Source organism: Piliocolobus tephrosceles, chromosome 14 (assembly GCF_002776525.5).
Source record: "Piliocolobus tephrosceles isolate RC106 chromosome 14, ASM277652v3, whole genome shotgun sequence".
Lineage (NCBI taxonomy): Eukaryota > Metazoa > Chordata > Mammalia > Primates > Cercopithecidae > Piliocolobus > Piliocolobus tephrosceles.
In genome coordinates, this window is record NC_045447.1 from 47,609,048 (window position 1) to 47,624,778 (window position 15,731).

General features: G+C 39.1%; 1 protein-coding gene across 6 annotated transcripts in view; it reads left to right on the plus strand.

Annotated features, from left to right (window-relative positions):
• DDX58 (DExD/H-box helicase 58) overlaps nt 1–15,731 on the plus strand; it is a 105,446-nt gene that overhangs the window by 21,130 nt on the left and 68,585 nt on the right. For 5 of the 6 annotated variants that reach the window (XR_002729950.3, XR_002729948.2, XR_002729949.2 and 2 more), the window contains exon 2: nt 9,813–9,947. Coding sequence is in view for 2 of the 6 variants with exons in the window: in XM_023203907.3 (XP_023059675.2) it covers nt 9,813–9,947 (135 nt within the window). In the remaining 4 variants the exon portion in view is untranslated. Of the gene's footprint in view, nt 1–9,812; nt 9,948–14,911; nt 15,538–15,731 lie in introns of those variants that run through there. The other variant, XM_023203908.3, reaches the window with a different exon arrangement.

Consider the following 15,731-nt stretch of genomic DNA (forward strand, 5'->3'; position numbering starts at 1 on the left):
AGTGCACCTGTCTGATTCTTGCTTTGGAAGCTTCCTCTCAGGGGTGTACTCCACCCTGTGAGGTGTGGGGTGTCAGACTGCCCCTAGTGGGGGATGTCTCCCAGTTAGGCTACTCAGGGGTCAGGGACCCACTTGAGCAGGCAGACTGCCCCTTCTCAGATCTCAACCTCCGTGTTGGGAGATCCACTGCTCTCTTCAAAGCTGTCAGACTGACGAGGGTTTTCTAACTTGGTTCCATTCTCCCCATGACTTTCAGGTACACCAATCAAACATAGATTTGGTCTTTTCACATAGTCCCATATTTCTTGGAAGCTTTGTTCATTTCTTTTCATTCTTTTTTTCTCTAATCTTGTCTTCACGCTTTATTTCATTAAATTGATCTTCGATCTCCAATATCCTTTCTTCTGCTTGATTGATTCAGCTATTGATAGTTGTGTATGCTTCACAAAGTTCTTGTGCTGTTTTTCGGTTCCATCAGGTCATTTAGGTTCTTCTCTAAATTGGTTATTCTAGTTATCACTCCTCTAACCTTTTTTCAAGGTTTGTGGCTTCCTTGCATTGGGTTAGAACATGCTCCTTTAGCTCAGAGGAGTTATTATCCACCTTCTGAAGCCTACTTCTGTCAATTTGTCAAAGTCATTCTCTGTCCACTTTTGTTCCCTTGCTGGTGAGGAGTTGTGATCCTTCGGAGGAGAAGAGGGGTTCTGGTTTTTTGAATTTTCTGCCTCTTTGTGCTGGCTTTTCCTCATCTTCATGGATTTATCTACCTTTGGTCTTTGCTTTTGGTGACCTTCAGATGGGTTATTTGTGTGGATGTCCTTTTTGTTGATATTGATGCTATTCCTTTCTGTTTGTTAGTTTTCCTTCTAATAGGCCCCTCAGCTGCAGGTCTGATGAAATTTGCTGGATGTCCACTCCAGACCCTGTTTGCCTGGGTATCACCAGCAGTGGCTGCAGAACAGCAAAGATTTCTGCCTGTTTCTTCCTTTGGAAGCTTCATCCCAGAGGGGCACCTGCCAGATGCCAGCTGGAGCTTTCCTGTATGAGGTGTCTGTTGTCCCTGGTAGGAGGTGTCTCCCTGCCAAGAGGCATGGGTGTCAGGGACCCACTTGAGGAGGCAGTCTGTCCATTAGCAGAGCTCAAGCACTGTGCTGGGAGATCTCATGCTCTCTTCAGAGCCAGCAGGCAGCAACATTTAAGTCTGCTGAAGCTGCGCCCACAGCCACCCTTTTCCCCAGGTGCCCTGTCCCAGGAAGATGGGAGTTTTATCTATAAGCCCCTGACTGGGGCTGCTGCCTTTTTTTCAGAGATGCCCTGCCCAGAGTGAAGAATCTAGTGAGGCAGTCTGGCTACAGTGGCTTTGCCAAGCTGCAGTAGGCTCCACCAAGCTGCAGTAGGCTCCACCCAGTTCGAACTTCTAGGTGGCTTTGTTTACACTGTGAGGGGAATACAGCCTACTGAAGCCTCAGTAATTGTGGATGCCCCTCCCGCAACCAAGCTTGAGTGTCCCAGGTTGACTTCAGACTGCTGTGCTGGCAGCGAGAATTTCAAGCCAGTGGATTTTAGCTTGCTGGGCCCTGTAGGGTTGAGATTTGCTGAGCTAGACCACTTGGCTCCCTGGCTTCAGCCCGCTTTCCAGGAGAGTGAATGGTTCTGTCTTGGTGGCATTACAGGTACCACTGGGGTATGAAAAAACACTCCTGCAGCTAGCTCGGTGTCTGCCCAAATGGCCACCCAGTTTTGTGCTTGAAACCCAGAGCCCTGGTGGTGTAGGCACCAGAGAGAATCTCCTGGTCTGCGGGTTGCGAAGACCGTGGAGAAAAGCATAGTATCTGGGCCAGAGTGCACCATTCCTCATGGCACAGTCCTTCATGGCTTCCCTTGGCTAAGGGAGGGAGATCCCAGACCCCTTGTGCTTCCTGGATGAGGTGACACCCTATCCTGCTTCGGCTCGCCATCTGTGGGCCGCACCCACTCTCTAACCAGTCCCAATGAGGTGAACCGGGTACCTCTGTTGGAAATGCAGAAATCACCCGCCTTCTGTGTTGATCTCTCTGTGAGCTGCAGACCGGAGCTGCTCCTTTTTGGCCATCTTGCCCTGGTTCCTTGTCAAGCATTTTTTAAGAGAGGATTTTCATAGAGTAAAAAAAAAAAAAAAAAAAAAATTTAAATAATTTGGTTTAAAATTTTAGATTGAGTTGTAAGGAGATAGGGAAAATTATGATAAATAAGAGTTAAATCCCTTGCCTCAAAATGGGGAGACTTAAAATATTACCATTTTCCACTTGCTTCTGTAGTTTTAAAAAACTATATGAATGGTTACAGATAATGATACCATTTAAATGATGTTTTATATGTTTTGTTGTTCTTGAAGGAGATAAGAAAGGGAAATATAAACAAGATAACGCAAGGAAAACTAGTTATATCAGCTATGGCCATGTAATTAGGTCAAACATCTTTTAAATAGGTGTAAATGAGTCAGAAAGCAGAATCTAGGTTTTGGTCATCTGCCAGAGACCGTGTAAAGTCTAATAACATAAAAAATGAAAACGGGGGCCAGGCTTGGTGGCTCATGCCTGTAATTCCAGCACTTTGGGAGCCTCAGGTGGGAGGATTGCTTGAGCCCCAAAAATTGAGCCTATGGTGAGCTATGATCATGCTGCTGTACTTCCTCCTGGGCAATGGAGCAAGACCCTGTCTCAAAAATAATAAATAAATAAATAAGAGATAAGGGACAAAAATATATTAAATAAATGCATACAAAAGGAAAGCAAGAATTATACTTAAATCGCACTAGTGAAAGGTATTAAGATAAAATGATAAAGGTATTAAGATATCACAGTGAAGAATTGTTACACATAAATCTTTGTTTATTAAATATTAGAAAACATCAAGAAATATGGGAATTATAAGATATCTTTATTAGTACTGCTAAGTCAGATAAATGATAAAGGTATAAATGATCTGTTTAATAAGGTTAATTTAATGTCTGTGTTTTCCATTTTGTATCATATAAAGAATATATCCTTCTCCAATTCTTAAAAAGCTTTGCCAAAATGATCCTATATGAGTTACGGATAAATATTTAATAAATTCTCAAAGCATAACTTTTATGAGTTTTATTTTCAAGTTTGTAGGCTCTGTGACTCTGGGCAAATGCCTTAACTCTTGTATGCCTCAGTTTCCTCATTTGTAAGATCAGAATAACAACTACGTTTGGGTGTTTTGGAAATTAAACTGCATGGCATTAAATTACGGTTAGCTATTATTTTATATCTCAGAAATTAATCATAGGTTTAAAAAAGTATCAAATAATTTCAAAATAACATTCTTTTGAGTAACTCCTAGCAGGATGAGAAAATCTAAACAAGTATAGCTACTTTCAAAAGTAAGCATGGCAATCAGCCAACACATTATATATTTTAAGGTGTAATACGCTTTTAATCAGAATTTATAGCCTAAATGGATTAATTGGTATTTCAAAAGAACGAAAACTTATGAATTAATTAATTTGACAGAAGTAATTGCAAAAAGAACAGCCAGTTAACTCCAAAGACAGCAAACTGGCTAAAATAAAGAACAAAAACAAAATTCCCCCAAATTACCGGAACTAACAGAGTTCATTCAGTCTTGTTGCAATAGATACGTAAAATAAAAATGGAGGCCATGCATTTTTATCTACTGGAAAACAAGTGAGATTATACTAGAAAAACAGTATTTTCATATACTGGAAAAACGAGCCAGATTATATAACATTTACCTAAATGCATAAAAGATTCTTACAAATCCAATTTAGAAAAAATATGAATGATCCCTCAAAACTAGCTGTGAGACATGAACAGGAAATTTATTCAGAAAAAAAAAAAAAAGAGACATTAGCCAAAGGTGGAAGAAATCCCACAAGAAATCATTAAAAACAGTGAAGTTTGTTTGTTTGGTCTGTTTTTTTCTCTCAGTTTTGCAAAAGTTATGAAGATTGAGCAAATTCAGTGCTATGGAGGGAAATACCATTCATACACTATGGATGGAGAGTAAGTTAGTACAGTTTGGAAGGTAGTTGGGGAAAAGGTATTAACATTAATTCATTCCTTCATTGATTCATTCCTTCATTTATGGATTGATTGATTGATTGAGACAGAATCTCACTCTGTCGCCTCTGCTGGAGTACGGTGGCGCAATCTCGGCTCACTGCAATCTCCACCTCCCAGGTTTAAGAGATTCTCCTACCTCAGCCTCCTGAGTAGCTGGGATTATGGGTGCAAGCCACCATGCCTGGCTAATTTTTCTATTTTTAGTAGAGATGGGGTTTCACCATGTTGGCTAGGCTGGTCTTGAACTCCTGACCTCAAGTGATCCACTGGCCTTGGCCTCCCAAAGTGCGGGATTACAGGCGTGAGCCACCGCGCCTGGCCTCAACATTTAAAAGTATATACCATTAAACTGAGGAATTATACTTCTGAGAACTTATTCTAGGGAAAAGTTGGTAAAGCAGGTAAAGACATAGATGTGTCTGTACTAAACACATTTTAATTACCTATTAATAAGGAATACATTAAATTGTACTACATTTATGTGACATAAAACTATGCAGCCACTAAAAGTTGATATAGGTACATATTTATTAATAGGAAACAACATCTGTAATCCATTGAGTAGAAAAGAGCAGATTTGTTAAATCTTATTTATTTAAAACTATATATTTATTCACATAATCAGATACGTAGAAGGATGGTTTCTAGAGGATGTTACATGTGATTGAAGATAGTCATACATTTAACAAAAATATGCTGAAATGATATGAAGAAAACTATGAAGTCCCTGAGGAGAAATCAGGCTCTGATTTGATTGAGGAAGAGACAGCCTACATTTCTGCATGGGACTATAGGTTTGTAAACATGTCAGTTCTCCCCATGCTGATTTATAGAGGGCAATCACAATAAATATACCAGAAAGTAAGTTGAAAGAAAAAGCACTCTGAAGAATTTCTTAATTTTTAATGTGAGTATATATTAATGCAGTACAATTTAATGTATTCCTTATTAATAGGTAACTAAAATGTGTTTAGTACAGACACATCTACGTCTTTACCTGCTTTACCAACTTTTTCCTGGAATAAGTTCTCAGAAGTATAATGTGAAAGATACCCTTGAGGTCTTCTTTTCATTCCCTCTGCAGAGGCAACCATTGTTATGAAGTTGATTTACATTTTTCTTATTTATGCCTTTTTACTTTATAATGTGCATCTCTGTGCACATACCTTTTGGGTTCAACTCCTTTTTCTATTTTCTATTAGAGTGATACAGTTTTTCTCTTTTCCCTATTGTTTTCTAGGCTGCTTTGGAAGCTCTAGATTCTATTGGTTAACTTTGTGACACATGTATCTATTATATATAATATAATATATAATTATATAAAAATATATGTTATATAATATATAACAATATTATATATTATATAACATATATAGTATAATATACTATATATGATATATAATATATATAATTATATATAATTAATATATTAAAATTATATGTAATATATTAAAAATTATAAATTAAAATATAAATTTAATTTATATTTATATAAATGTATTATAAATAAAAATAAAATAATTTGTTTATATAAAAATATAAATTTAATTATATATAATTATATATTATACAAATATATAATTATTATTTATATAATATAAATATGTTTATAGTTATATATTATATAATTTATATATTGTATGTTATATCATATATAATATATAACTATATAAATTGTAATAAATTATACATTTAATAATTTAATAAATATATAAAACATATTTAGTATATAAAATAATTATATATGATATATGATATATAATATGTAATTGATATAAATATATCATTATATATGATATATATCACATATATATGATATATATGACATCATCTATAATATATATTATATATGATATAATATATAATAGATATTTGTATCAGTATTACATATATATAATATATGTAATTATTTTATATACTAATATATATATTTTATATATTTATTAAATGTATTAAATGTATAATACATATATATGTTTTTGAGACGGTCTTGTTCTGTTGCCCAGGCTGGACTGCAGTGGTGGGATTTTAGCTCTTCTTAGCTCACTGCAGCCTCCACCTCTGGGATTCAAGTGATTCTTCTGCCTCAGCCTCCTGAGTAGCTGGGATTACAGGCACCGGCCACCATGCCCGGCTAATTTTTGTATTTTTCAGTAGCGACAGGGTTTCACCATGTTGGCCAGGCTAGTCTTGAACTCCTGGCCTCAAGTAATCCACCCATCTCAGCCTCCCAAAGTGCTAGGATTACAGGCGTGAGCCACTGCCTGGCCGTGACAAGTATATTTTATCAGTGAAGATTTGGTCAGGGACCAGAGACACTAATGAGTGTTATGGCTGGATATAAAACTTTTGATTATATTTTTTTTTGCCGTCCGTGGAAAGCAAAGGGAGCTTACCAACACTCTCCCCATGCCCACATCTAGCATCTCATTTACTATAACCCTCTCTGCAATCAGATATTGTGATTACTGACACTAGTTACATCGTGGAAAAGGAGCACTGAAGCCATGTTTCTCCTAGAGAACTTGCATGGTTCCCTGGAAGCTGCAGGACTTTTCTTACTCACAGGTTGTCCATGATGTTTCAAGGCAGACCTGGGGGTGTGTGTGTGTCTGTGTGTGTGTGTGTGTGTTTGAGATGGAGTCTTGCTCTATTGCCCAGGCTGGAGTGCAGTGGCACGATCTCAGCTCACAGCAACCTCTGTCTCCTGGGTTCAAGTGATTCTCCTGCCTCAGCCTCCTGAGTAGCTGGAATTATAGGCACTGACCACCACGCCTGGCTAATTTTTGTATTTTCAGTAGAGATGGGGTTTCACCATGCTGGCTGGTCTCGAACTCCTGACCTCAAGTGATCCACCCACCTCAGCCTCCCAAAGTGCTGGGATTAGAGGTGTGAGCCACTGTGCCCAGCCTCAGATTTTTTATAATATTTTGGAGTCAAAGGCCAAGCGTGATTCTGGAGAGGCACCAGGTGGGCAGTATTCTGAGTATCCATTCCTTTGGTAGCACTTTCTGGACACATGCATGAGCCAGGTACTGTGCTGATGATTACAAGACAAATGTTCCAAGTCACAGTCTCAGGTAGAAGACAGGCCCACATTTACTACGTACTATGCAGTGTAAGTGCTTTAGTCAGTAGTCAGTAAAGAGCTTTAGTCAGTAAAGAGACTGAGAAAGCAGAGAAGGGATCAAGAAATTCTACCTTGAGAAGCTGAGGTTGGCATCACAGTGGGCCCCGGGACAGCAAAGGCCGTGGGAAATACTGTTAAAGAAGAGGTTTTGTCTGCATTGTCTATGCTTTTGAGGAAATTGTCACTACTCTGTAGCAGCAGATATTGGGGCCAGGTAGTGGGATGGGCCTGACCACAGGCAAAGTAAATGTGAACTGCCCAGGATACTGCAAGGCAGTTTATCTGGGAAGGCGGTAGCTGTGGCTGGGATAAATTTGCGTCTCCACGTGGAATATCTGTAATGGCTGGTAGCATATCGAAAGGAAGCTCAAGCAGCAGGGAGGCCTGGGAACAAAAGTACAGCTGTAAGGACTGGGCTTAGGAACAGAATGAACTGACTCAATGGAATATGGTAGGATTGTGGGTCCAGGGAAGCTGGGATAGGTGACAAGATAGGTTGCTGTTATGGGTTGAATTGTGTCCCCCCGACCCAAAAGATATGTTCAAGTCCTAATTCCCAGTACTTCAGAATGTGATTTATTTGGAGATTGTGTCTTTACACAGGTAATTAGTTACAATGATGTCATACTAGAATAGGGCAGGCCCCTAGTTCAATCTGACTGGTGTCCCTCTAAGAAAACAGCCATGTGAAGTCATAGAGACAACGAGAATGCTGTGTGAAAACATAGGCAGAGACTGGAGTGATATGGCCACAAGCCAGAGAAACAGAAGGCACAGTTGGAGGGAGCATTGTCACAAGCCAAGCAATGCCAGCAGCTACCAGAAACTAGAAGGGCAAGGAATGCATTCTCCCTTAGAGCCTTCAGAGGAAGCATGACTCTGCTGACACCGTGATTCACAATTCTGGCCTCCAAGAACAGAGAGAATAAGCTTCTATTGTTTAAACCACCTGGTTTGTCCTAATTTGTTATTGCAGCCACAGGAAAGTCATACAGAAGGCTAACATGAAAAAGATGATAAGAAGTATTGGCAAGGATGTGTGGAAATTGGAATCCTCTTAGATTACTGGTGGGAATGTAAGATGGTGCAGCTCCTTTGGAAAATGGCTTGACAATTCCCTACAACGTTAAAAATGGAGTTACCATAAGAACTAGAAATCTCACACCTATGTGTATACTCAAGAGAAATGAATATATACATCCTCACATAAAATTGCTCATGAATGTTCATAGCATGTCTATTTGTAATAGGCAAAATGTGGACACAACTCAAATGGCCACTGAGGAGTGGATAAACAAAATGTGGTGTATCCATACACTGGGATATTATCTGGCAATAAAAAGGAATGAATAATAACATGCTACAACATGGTTAAACCTTAAAAACATTATGCAAAGTAAGACAGGCCAGACACAGACTATGTATTGCATGATTCCATTAATATGCAATGTGTAAAATAGGCAAATCCATGGAGACTCAATTTGATTAGTGTTTGCCCGGGGCTAAGGAGAGGGAAAGTAGGGAATGACTGCTAATGGATATATGTTTTCTTTTTATAGTAATGAAAATCTACTAAAATTAGACAGTACTAATGGATTCACCATTCCAAAAACCACTGAATTTTATTTTTTGAAAGGGTTGATTTTATTGTTGTCAAGACAGAGACCTTGGCAGAGATGCCTTTAAGTAGAGCAAGATTATAAGGCATTCCTTCTTCTCTTCCTTCATTCATTAAACATACCTTTGTTTATTGTCTATTATGTGCTAGGTCTTCTTCTAATCTATGAGAATATAGTGGTTCACCAGCCTGACAACTTGCTTACTCCCTTGGAATTTGCATTCCATCAACAATTGAAAAAACCCCAGAAAATTATCAAGTATTAGGTCATACCAAGGTAGCATTTTTGTTACTACTCCTCAGGTATGAAATTAGTGTACAAAGTTAGAATGACCACTAGCAGTTGGTAGATAGTTTTCTCTCAAAAAGACCATGAAAGTATCCCTTCCTTACTTCCTTCTCCTTTGCTTGTCCTATTTCAAGATAAGTTTTCACTCTGTTTCCCAGGCTGGAGTGCAGTGATGCCATCATAGCTTACTGGAACCTTGAACTTCTTGATTCAAGTGATCCTCCCACCTCAGCCTCCAAAGTAGCTGAGACTACAGGTGTGAGCCACCACACCCAACTAATTAAAAAAAATTTTTTTCTAGAGGCTGGGTGCTGTGGCTTACACCTGTAATCCCAGTACTTTGAGAGGCTGAGACAGGAGGATAGTTTGAGGCCACCATGACTTCTCCCTTTCTGCGGGGGAGATTTTTTTACACATCTTCAAGAAACTCCTTTTCTAGAATGTGTGCTCAGACCTCCACACCAAACTGGAAGTTTCCAGAGAGGATGGGAAGAGTGGCTTGGTGAAGAATGGGCATAGTCAGCCTGGGCAGAGGTTTTGCTGCTTCTCTAAAGATTCTTCCAATGCTGTGACTTGTTACAGTTCCTGTCGCTACTTGGGAAGGTATCGTGATCCTTTTCTGGTTTTTCTTCTAATGATGAATAGTTCTGCAATTTGATGAGTCATTTTTGCTTCTGTTTGTAGAAGAGGTGCAGTGTATTCAGGCTGAGAAAAACAACAAGGGCCCCATGGAGGCTGCCACACTTTTTCTCAAGTTCCTGTTGGAGCTCCAGGAGGAAGGCTGGTTCCGTGGCTTTTTGGATGCCCTAGACCATGCAGGTTAGTTCATTCTTTTTAATCACAAATCAGATTTGTGATTTAATCACAAATCACAAATCTTTTAAATCACAAATCACAAAACCTTGCTGCCTGACAATACTGTAGAAGTGAAAAGCTATTAATTTTGAAGTATCCACTTATAGTTCATGCCTCTTAGTCTGAGGCAATGTAAAGACTGTGTTTAGGCAGATGACATAATTGTTTACCTGAAACATCCAGCAAAAGAATCTGCAGAGAGATTATTGTCACTAATGGAAGAGTTTTGCAAGATTATTTGGATATAAAACTAATACACAAAAATTAGTTGCATTTCTGCCCAATGGAAGCAAACAAAAAATGTAATCCAAAATGAAGTATCATTTCTAATAATAACAATTGTAATATATTTAGGAATAAATCTAACAAAAGATGTATAAGGTCTGAATGGAGAAAATGATAAAATGTTATTGAAAGATATTAAAGAAGTCCTAAATGGAAAAACATACCCATCACATAGAGAAGGAGGCTTGAGATCATAAAAAATGTCAGTTTTCCCTACATCGATCTGTATATTCAATATAATTCTAATAAAAATCCTACATACTTTTTCAAAGAGTGTGGCAAGTTGATTCTACAATGTATATGGAAGAATTATGACCCAACAGTAGTCAAGACACCCCTAAAGAAGACAAGTTTAGTAGATTGGGGCTTTTCTTTCTACCTGTAGGCATTTGTTAGAAAGCTACAGGCATTAAGACAGTGAAATGTTGGTTCTGGCACTGACAAACTGATCATTGAAACAGAATAAAGACCCTTTAATTAGGCCCATGTCTTTATGGAAACCTGATATTATTAGACATCACTGAGAAAGGAGGATTACTGGGAAAGGAGGAGCTATTAAAAAAATAGCGTTGATAAACAGAATAATATTAAAAACCAAACAAACTCAAGCTGGACATGGTGGCATGCGCCTGTAGTCCTAGCTACTCAGGAGACTGAGGCAGGAGGACTGCCCGAGTCCAGAAGTTTGAGGCTGCAGTGAGCTATGATGCAGTGAGCTGCTGCACTCCAGCCTGGGCGACACAGGGAGACCCCCGCATTTAAAAAACAAACCCTGGGCTGGGTGTGGTGGCTCACGCCTGTAATCCCAGCACTTTGGGAGGATGAGGCAGGCAGATTACCTGAGGTCAGGAGTTTGAGACCAGCCTAGCCAACTTGGCAAAACCCTGTCTCTACTAAAAATAAAAAAAATTAGCTGGGCGTGGTGGTGGGTTCCTATAATCCCAGCTACTCTGGAGGCTGAAGCAGGAGAATTGCTTGAACCCAGGAGGCGGAGGTTGCAGTGAGCTGAGATTGCATCATTGCACTCCAGCTTGGGCAATGAGTAAAACTCCTTCTCAAATTAAAACAAATAAATAAATAAACCCTGTATTTAAAAAACAAACCCTAACTTTCATGCCCATGTGGATACAAATAAATAAATACATTTATATTCTTTACATCAAGTTTATCAAAAACACTATAAAGAAAGTGGAAAAAAAAATCACAAACTCTGGGAGAAGATATTTTCAAAATATATAATCACTAAAGGATTAGTATCTAGAATATATTAAAAAGGTCTTAAAATCAATTGGAAAAAGAAAACATACCTAGAGCAAAAAAGTTGGACAAGCATTTCAATGAATACGAAGAATGAAAAGTGAATAAATGTATGAAAAGATTCTCAGCCCAATTAGGAATTTGGGAATTGTAGATTAGGAACACAGTGAGATAACATTTTATAACTACCAGAGAGCAAAACTTAAGTCCAACAGTGCTAAGGTTAAAGAAGATATTTAATGGAAATCTTTTCTTTTTTTTGAGACAGAGTCTTGCTCTGTTGCCCAGGCTGGAGTGCAGTGGCACGATCTCAGCTCACTGCAACCTCCGCCTCCTAGGTTCAAGCTATTTTCATGTCTCAGCCTCCTGAGTAGCTGGGATTACAGGTGCCCACCACCATACCTGGCTAATTATTGTATTTTTAGAAGAGATGGGTTTTTTTTTGTATTTTTTTTTTTTTTTTTGAGACGGAGTCTGGCTCTGTCGCCCAGGCTGGAGTGCAGTGGCGCGATCTCAGCTCACTGCAAGCTCCGCCTCCCGGGTTCACGCCATTCTCCTGCCTCAGCCTCTGAGTAGCTGGGACTGCATGTGCCCGCCACCACGCCCGGCTAATTTTTTTGTAGTTTTAGTAGAGACAGGGTTTCACCATGTTAGCCAGGATGGTCTCGATCTCCTGACCTCGTGATCCGCCTGCCTCGGCCTCCCAAAGTGCTGGAATTACAGGCGTGAGCCACCGCGTCTGGCCAGAGATGGGGTTTTGTCATGTTGGTCAGGTTGGCCTCGAATTCCTGACTTCAGGTGATCCACCTGCCTTGGCCTCCCAAAGTGCTGGGATTACAGGCGTGAGCTACCGTGCCTGGCTGGAAATCTTAAATATCACTATATGGAGTGTAAATTGATACAACTATTTTGAAAAATAATTTGATATCACCTTGTAGAGTTCAGCTGTCATGTATCCTTCTATCCAAAAGTTTCACTTTTAAGTTTGTGCCCTAGAAGAACTTATACATATATTCCAGAATATGCATATAAGAGTGTTCATAGTATAATTGTACTTACAAAAGCAAGTAAACAAAACTGGAAATTACCCTGATGTCTTTTAAGAGGAGAATGTATACATAAATTTTATAGTATTTACACATGGTCCATTAAACTACAATGAAAAGGTGTGAACACATCTATAGATGACAACTCAGGTGAGTTGTAGCAATGTAATGTTAAATTTTAAAGAAAGAGAAACTTACATGGCATAGGATATAATATTCATAAAGCTCCAAAAAGCTAAACTTAACATATTGCTTAGGGAATCAAATATATGCAACTATAAAAAAATTAAGGTATTGATATATTAAATACAGGGTAGCAGTGACTTTGGCATGGAGACAGAGGGGTTGGAAAGAGAAGGCACAAAGTATTGGAATATGGTGGGTTTTTTTGTTTGTTTTTTGTTTTTGTTTTTTTGAGGCGGAGTCTCACTCCATAGCCCAGGCTGGAGTGCAGTGTTACAATCTCCGCTCACTGCAACCTCCGCCTCCTGGGTCCCAGTTCAAGCAATTCTTCTCCCTCAGCCTCCCAAGTAGCTGGGATTACAGGCACATGCCACCATGCCCAGCTAATTTTTGTATTTTTAGTAGAGACGGGGTTTTACCATGTTGATCAGACTGGTCTTGAACTCCTGGCCTCAAGTGATCCACCAGCCTTGGCCTCCCAAAGTGCTGGGATTACAGGCATGAGCCCCTGCACTCAGCTGGAATATGGTGGTTCTTAAATCGGATAGTGGGTTCACATATGTTCCTCTTCTTGTTATAGTCTTTATTATATATGTTACAAATATTCTGGTACAGGCATCAAATATTACATAATTTTTACATTTCTGTTTTCAGAGCTATGGTGTTTTCTGTCAACAGAAGAATCATGAAGTTCATAAAATTGGAAAGGAGAGCTTTATTTTTCATAAAGGGTTGCAGTCTGTCTGCAGGGTGGCCATTTTGACAGGCTGGGAAGTGTAGCCTCCGGCTAGAAGCAGGAAACAGGCACTTTGAGGGTGGGAAGAGTGAAACAGGGATTTATGCTGAACAGGGTGACCAAATATTCAGTAAGCTGCAGGAGGAGTCATGAATATGAAAGTAGAAGCATGCACCTGGGCAGCTAAGCTTCATGCCTTTCCATGGCACCCATGTTCAAAAACTGGCAGTGTTAGCATGATCCATGGGTGGAGTTTTTGGCCCTCTGATGTCAGAAGGTGAAGCAGAGGACACGAAAACTCTCACTGCACATCCTTCATAGACTGGCCAGACCCACTCTGTGGTTGGTGGTCTCTTATCAGGAAGAAATGCTGGTTGGTTGTTGTGTTGAAACTGCTAAAGGGAGGGGCAGTCAGGAGGTTGGTTGAAATCAGCAATGGAGCAAGTCTTTCCAAAGGGCTGGTTTCTGTTTCTCTTCAGAGAAAGCACTATTTCTCCACTTTGGGGATATGATTAATCTGGATATTATAAGTTATTTTAACCCTTACCAACCTGTTAGGTAAAAATAGTACTTTTAATTTTTATTTTAAAAATTGAATAAGGTTTAGTATTGGAAGTCCTAGCTGGAGCAGTTAGGCAAGGAAAAGAAAGACAAGGTATCCAAATTGGAAAAGAAGAAGTAAAATAATCTGTTTGCAGATGGCAGAATATTTTTTTTTTTTGAGACAGAGTCTCGCCCTGTCGCCCAGGTTGGATGGAATGCAGTGGTGCGATCTCGGCTCACTGCAAGCTCCGCCTCCTGGGTTCACGCCATTCTCCTGCCTCAGCCTCCCGAGTAGCTGGGATTACAGGTGCTTGCCACCACGCCCAGCTAATTTTTTGTATTTTTAGTAGAGATGGGGTTTCACTGTGTTAACCAGGATGATCTCAATCTCCTGACCTCGTGATCTGCCTGCCTTGGCCTCCCAAAGTGCTGGGATTACAGGGATGAGCCACCATGTCCAGCCAATGGCAGAATCTTATATGTAGAAAACCCTAAAGATTTTAGAAAAAACTATTAGAACTAATTCAGAAAAGTTTCAGGACACAAAAGCAACACCCCAAAATTAGTCACATATCTATGTATTGACAAATAATCCAAAAAAGAAATTAAGGTAACAATTCCATTTATAATAGCATCAAAAAGATTAAAATACTTAGAAAGAAACCTAACCAAGGAGATAAAAGATTCATACCCTAAAAACAACAAAATATTGCTGAAAGAATGAAAGATAACACAAATAAATGGAAAGACATCCCCATTCATGAATTAAAGTCGTAAGATGCCTATACTACCAAAAGTGAACTGCAGATTCAATGCAATCCCTATCAAAATCCCAATGGCTTTTTTTTTTTTTTGTAGAAATAGAAAAATGTATCCAAAATTTATAGAGAATCTCAAGGTATCTCGAATAGGTAAAATTTTGATAATGAAGAATAAACCAGGAGGCCTCACCTCTCCTGATTTCAAAACACATTAAAAATCTGTAGCAACCAAAATGTTGTGGCACTGGCATAAAGACAGAGAAATAGTCCAAAAGAGCACCCAGAAATAAATTCTCAAGTATGTGGTCAAAGATACCAAGACCACTCAATGGGGAAAGGACAGTCTCTTCAGCAAATGTTGTTGGGAAAACTGGATATCCATATGCAAAATAATGAATTTTGACACTTATACCATGTGTTACAGTTCTCCAGAGAAACAAAAGCAATAGGATATATTTGTGTGTATATATGATGAGATATGTATACACATTGTTACTTACATGTATATTTTTGGAATTGGCTCACGTGATTATGGAGGCTGAGATGTCCCATGATTTGCTGTCCACAATCTGGAGAATCAGAAGAACAGTTGGTGTAATTCAGAGTCTGAAGGCCTGAGAACCAGGACCTCTGATGTCCAAGGGCAAGAGAAATGATGAGCTCAAGAAAAGAGAATTTGCCCTTCTTCTCCCTTTTTGTTCTCTTTTGGTCTTTAATGGATTGGATGATGTCTGCACACATCAGTGAGTGTGAATTTCTTTATTCAGTCTGATTCAAGTGATAATCTGTTCTGAAAACACCGTTACAGACACACCCAAAAATAATGTTTTACCAGCTATCTGGGCATCCCTTTGCCCAGTCATGCTGACACAGAAAATTAACCATCACACACTTTATACAGAAATCAACTCAAAATGCATTAAAAACCTAAATATAA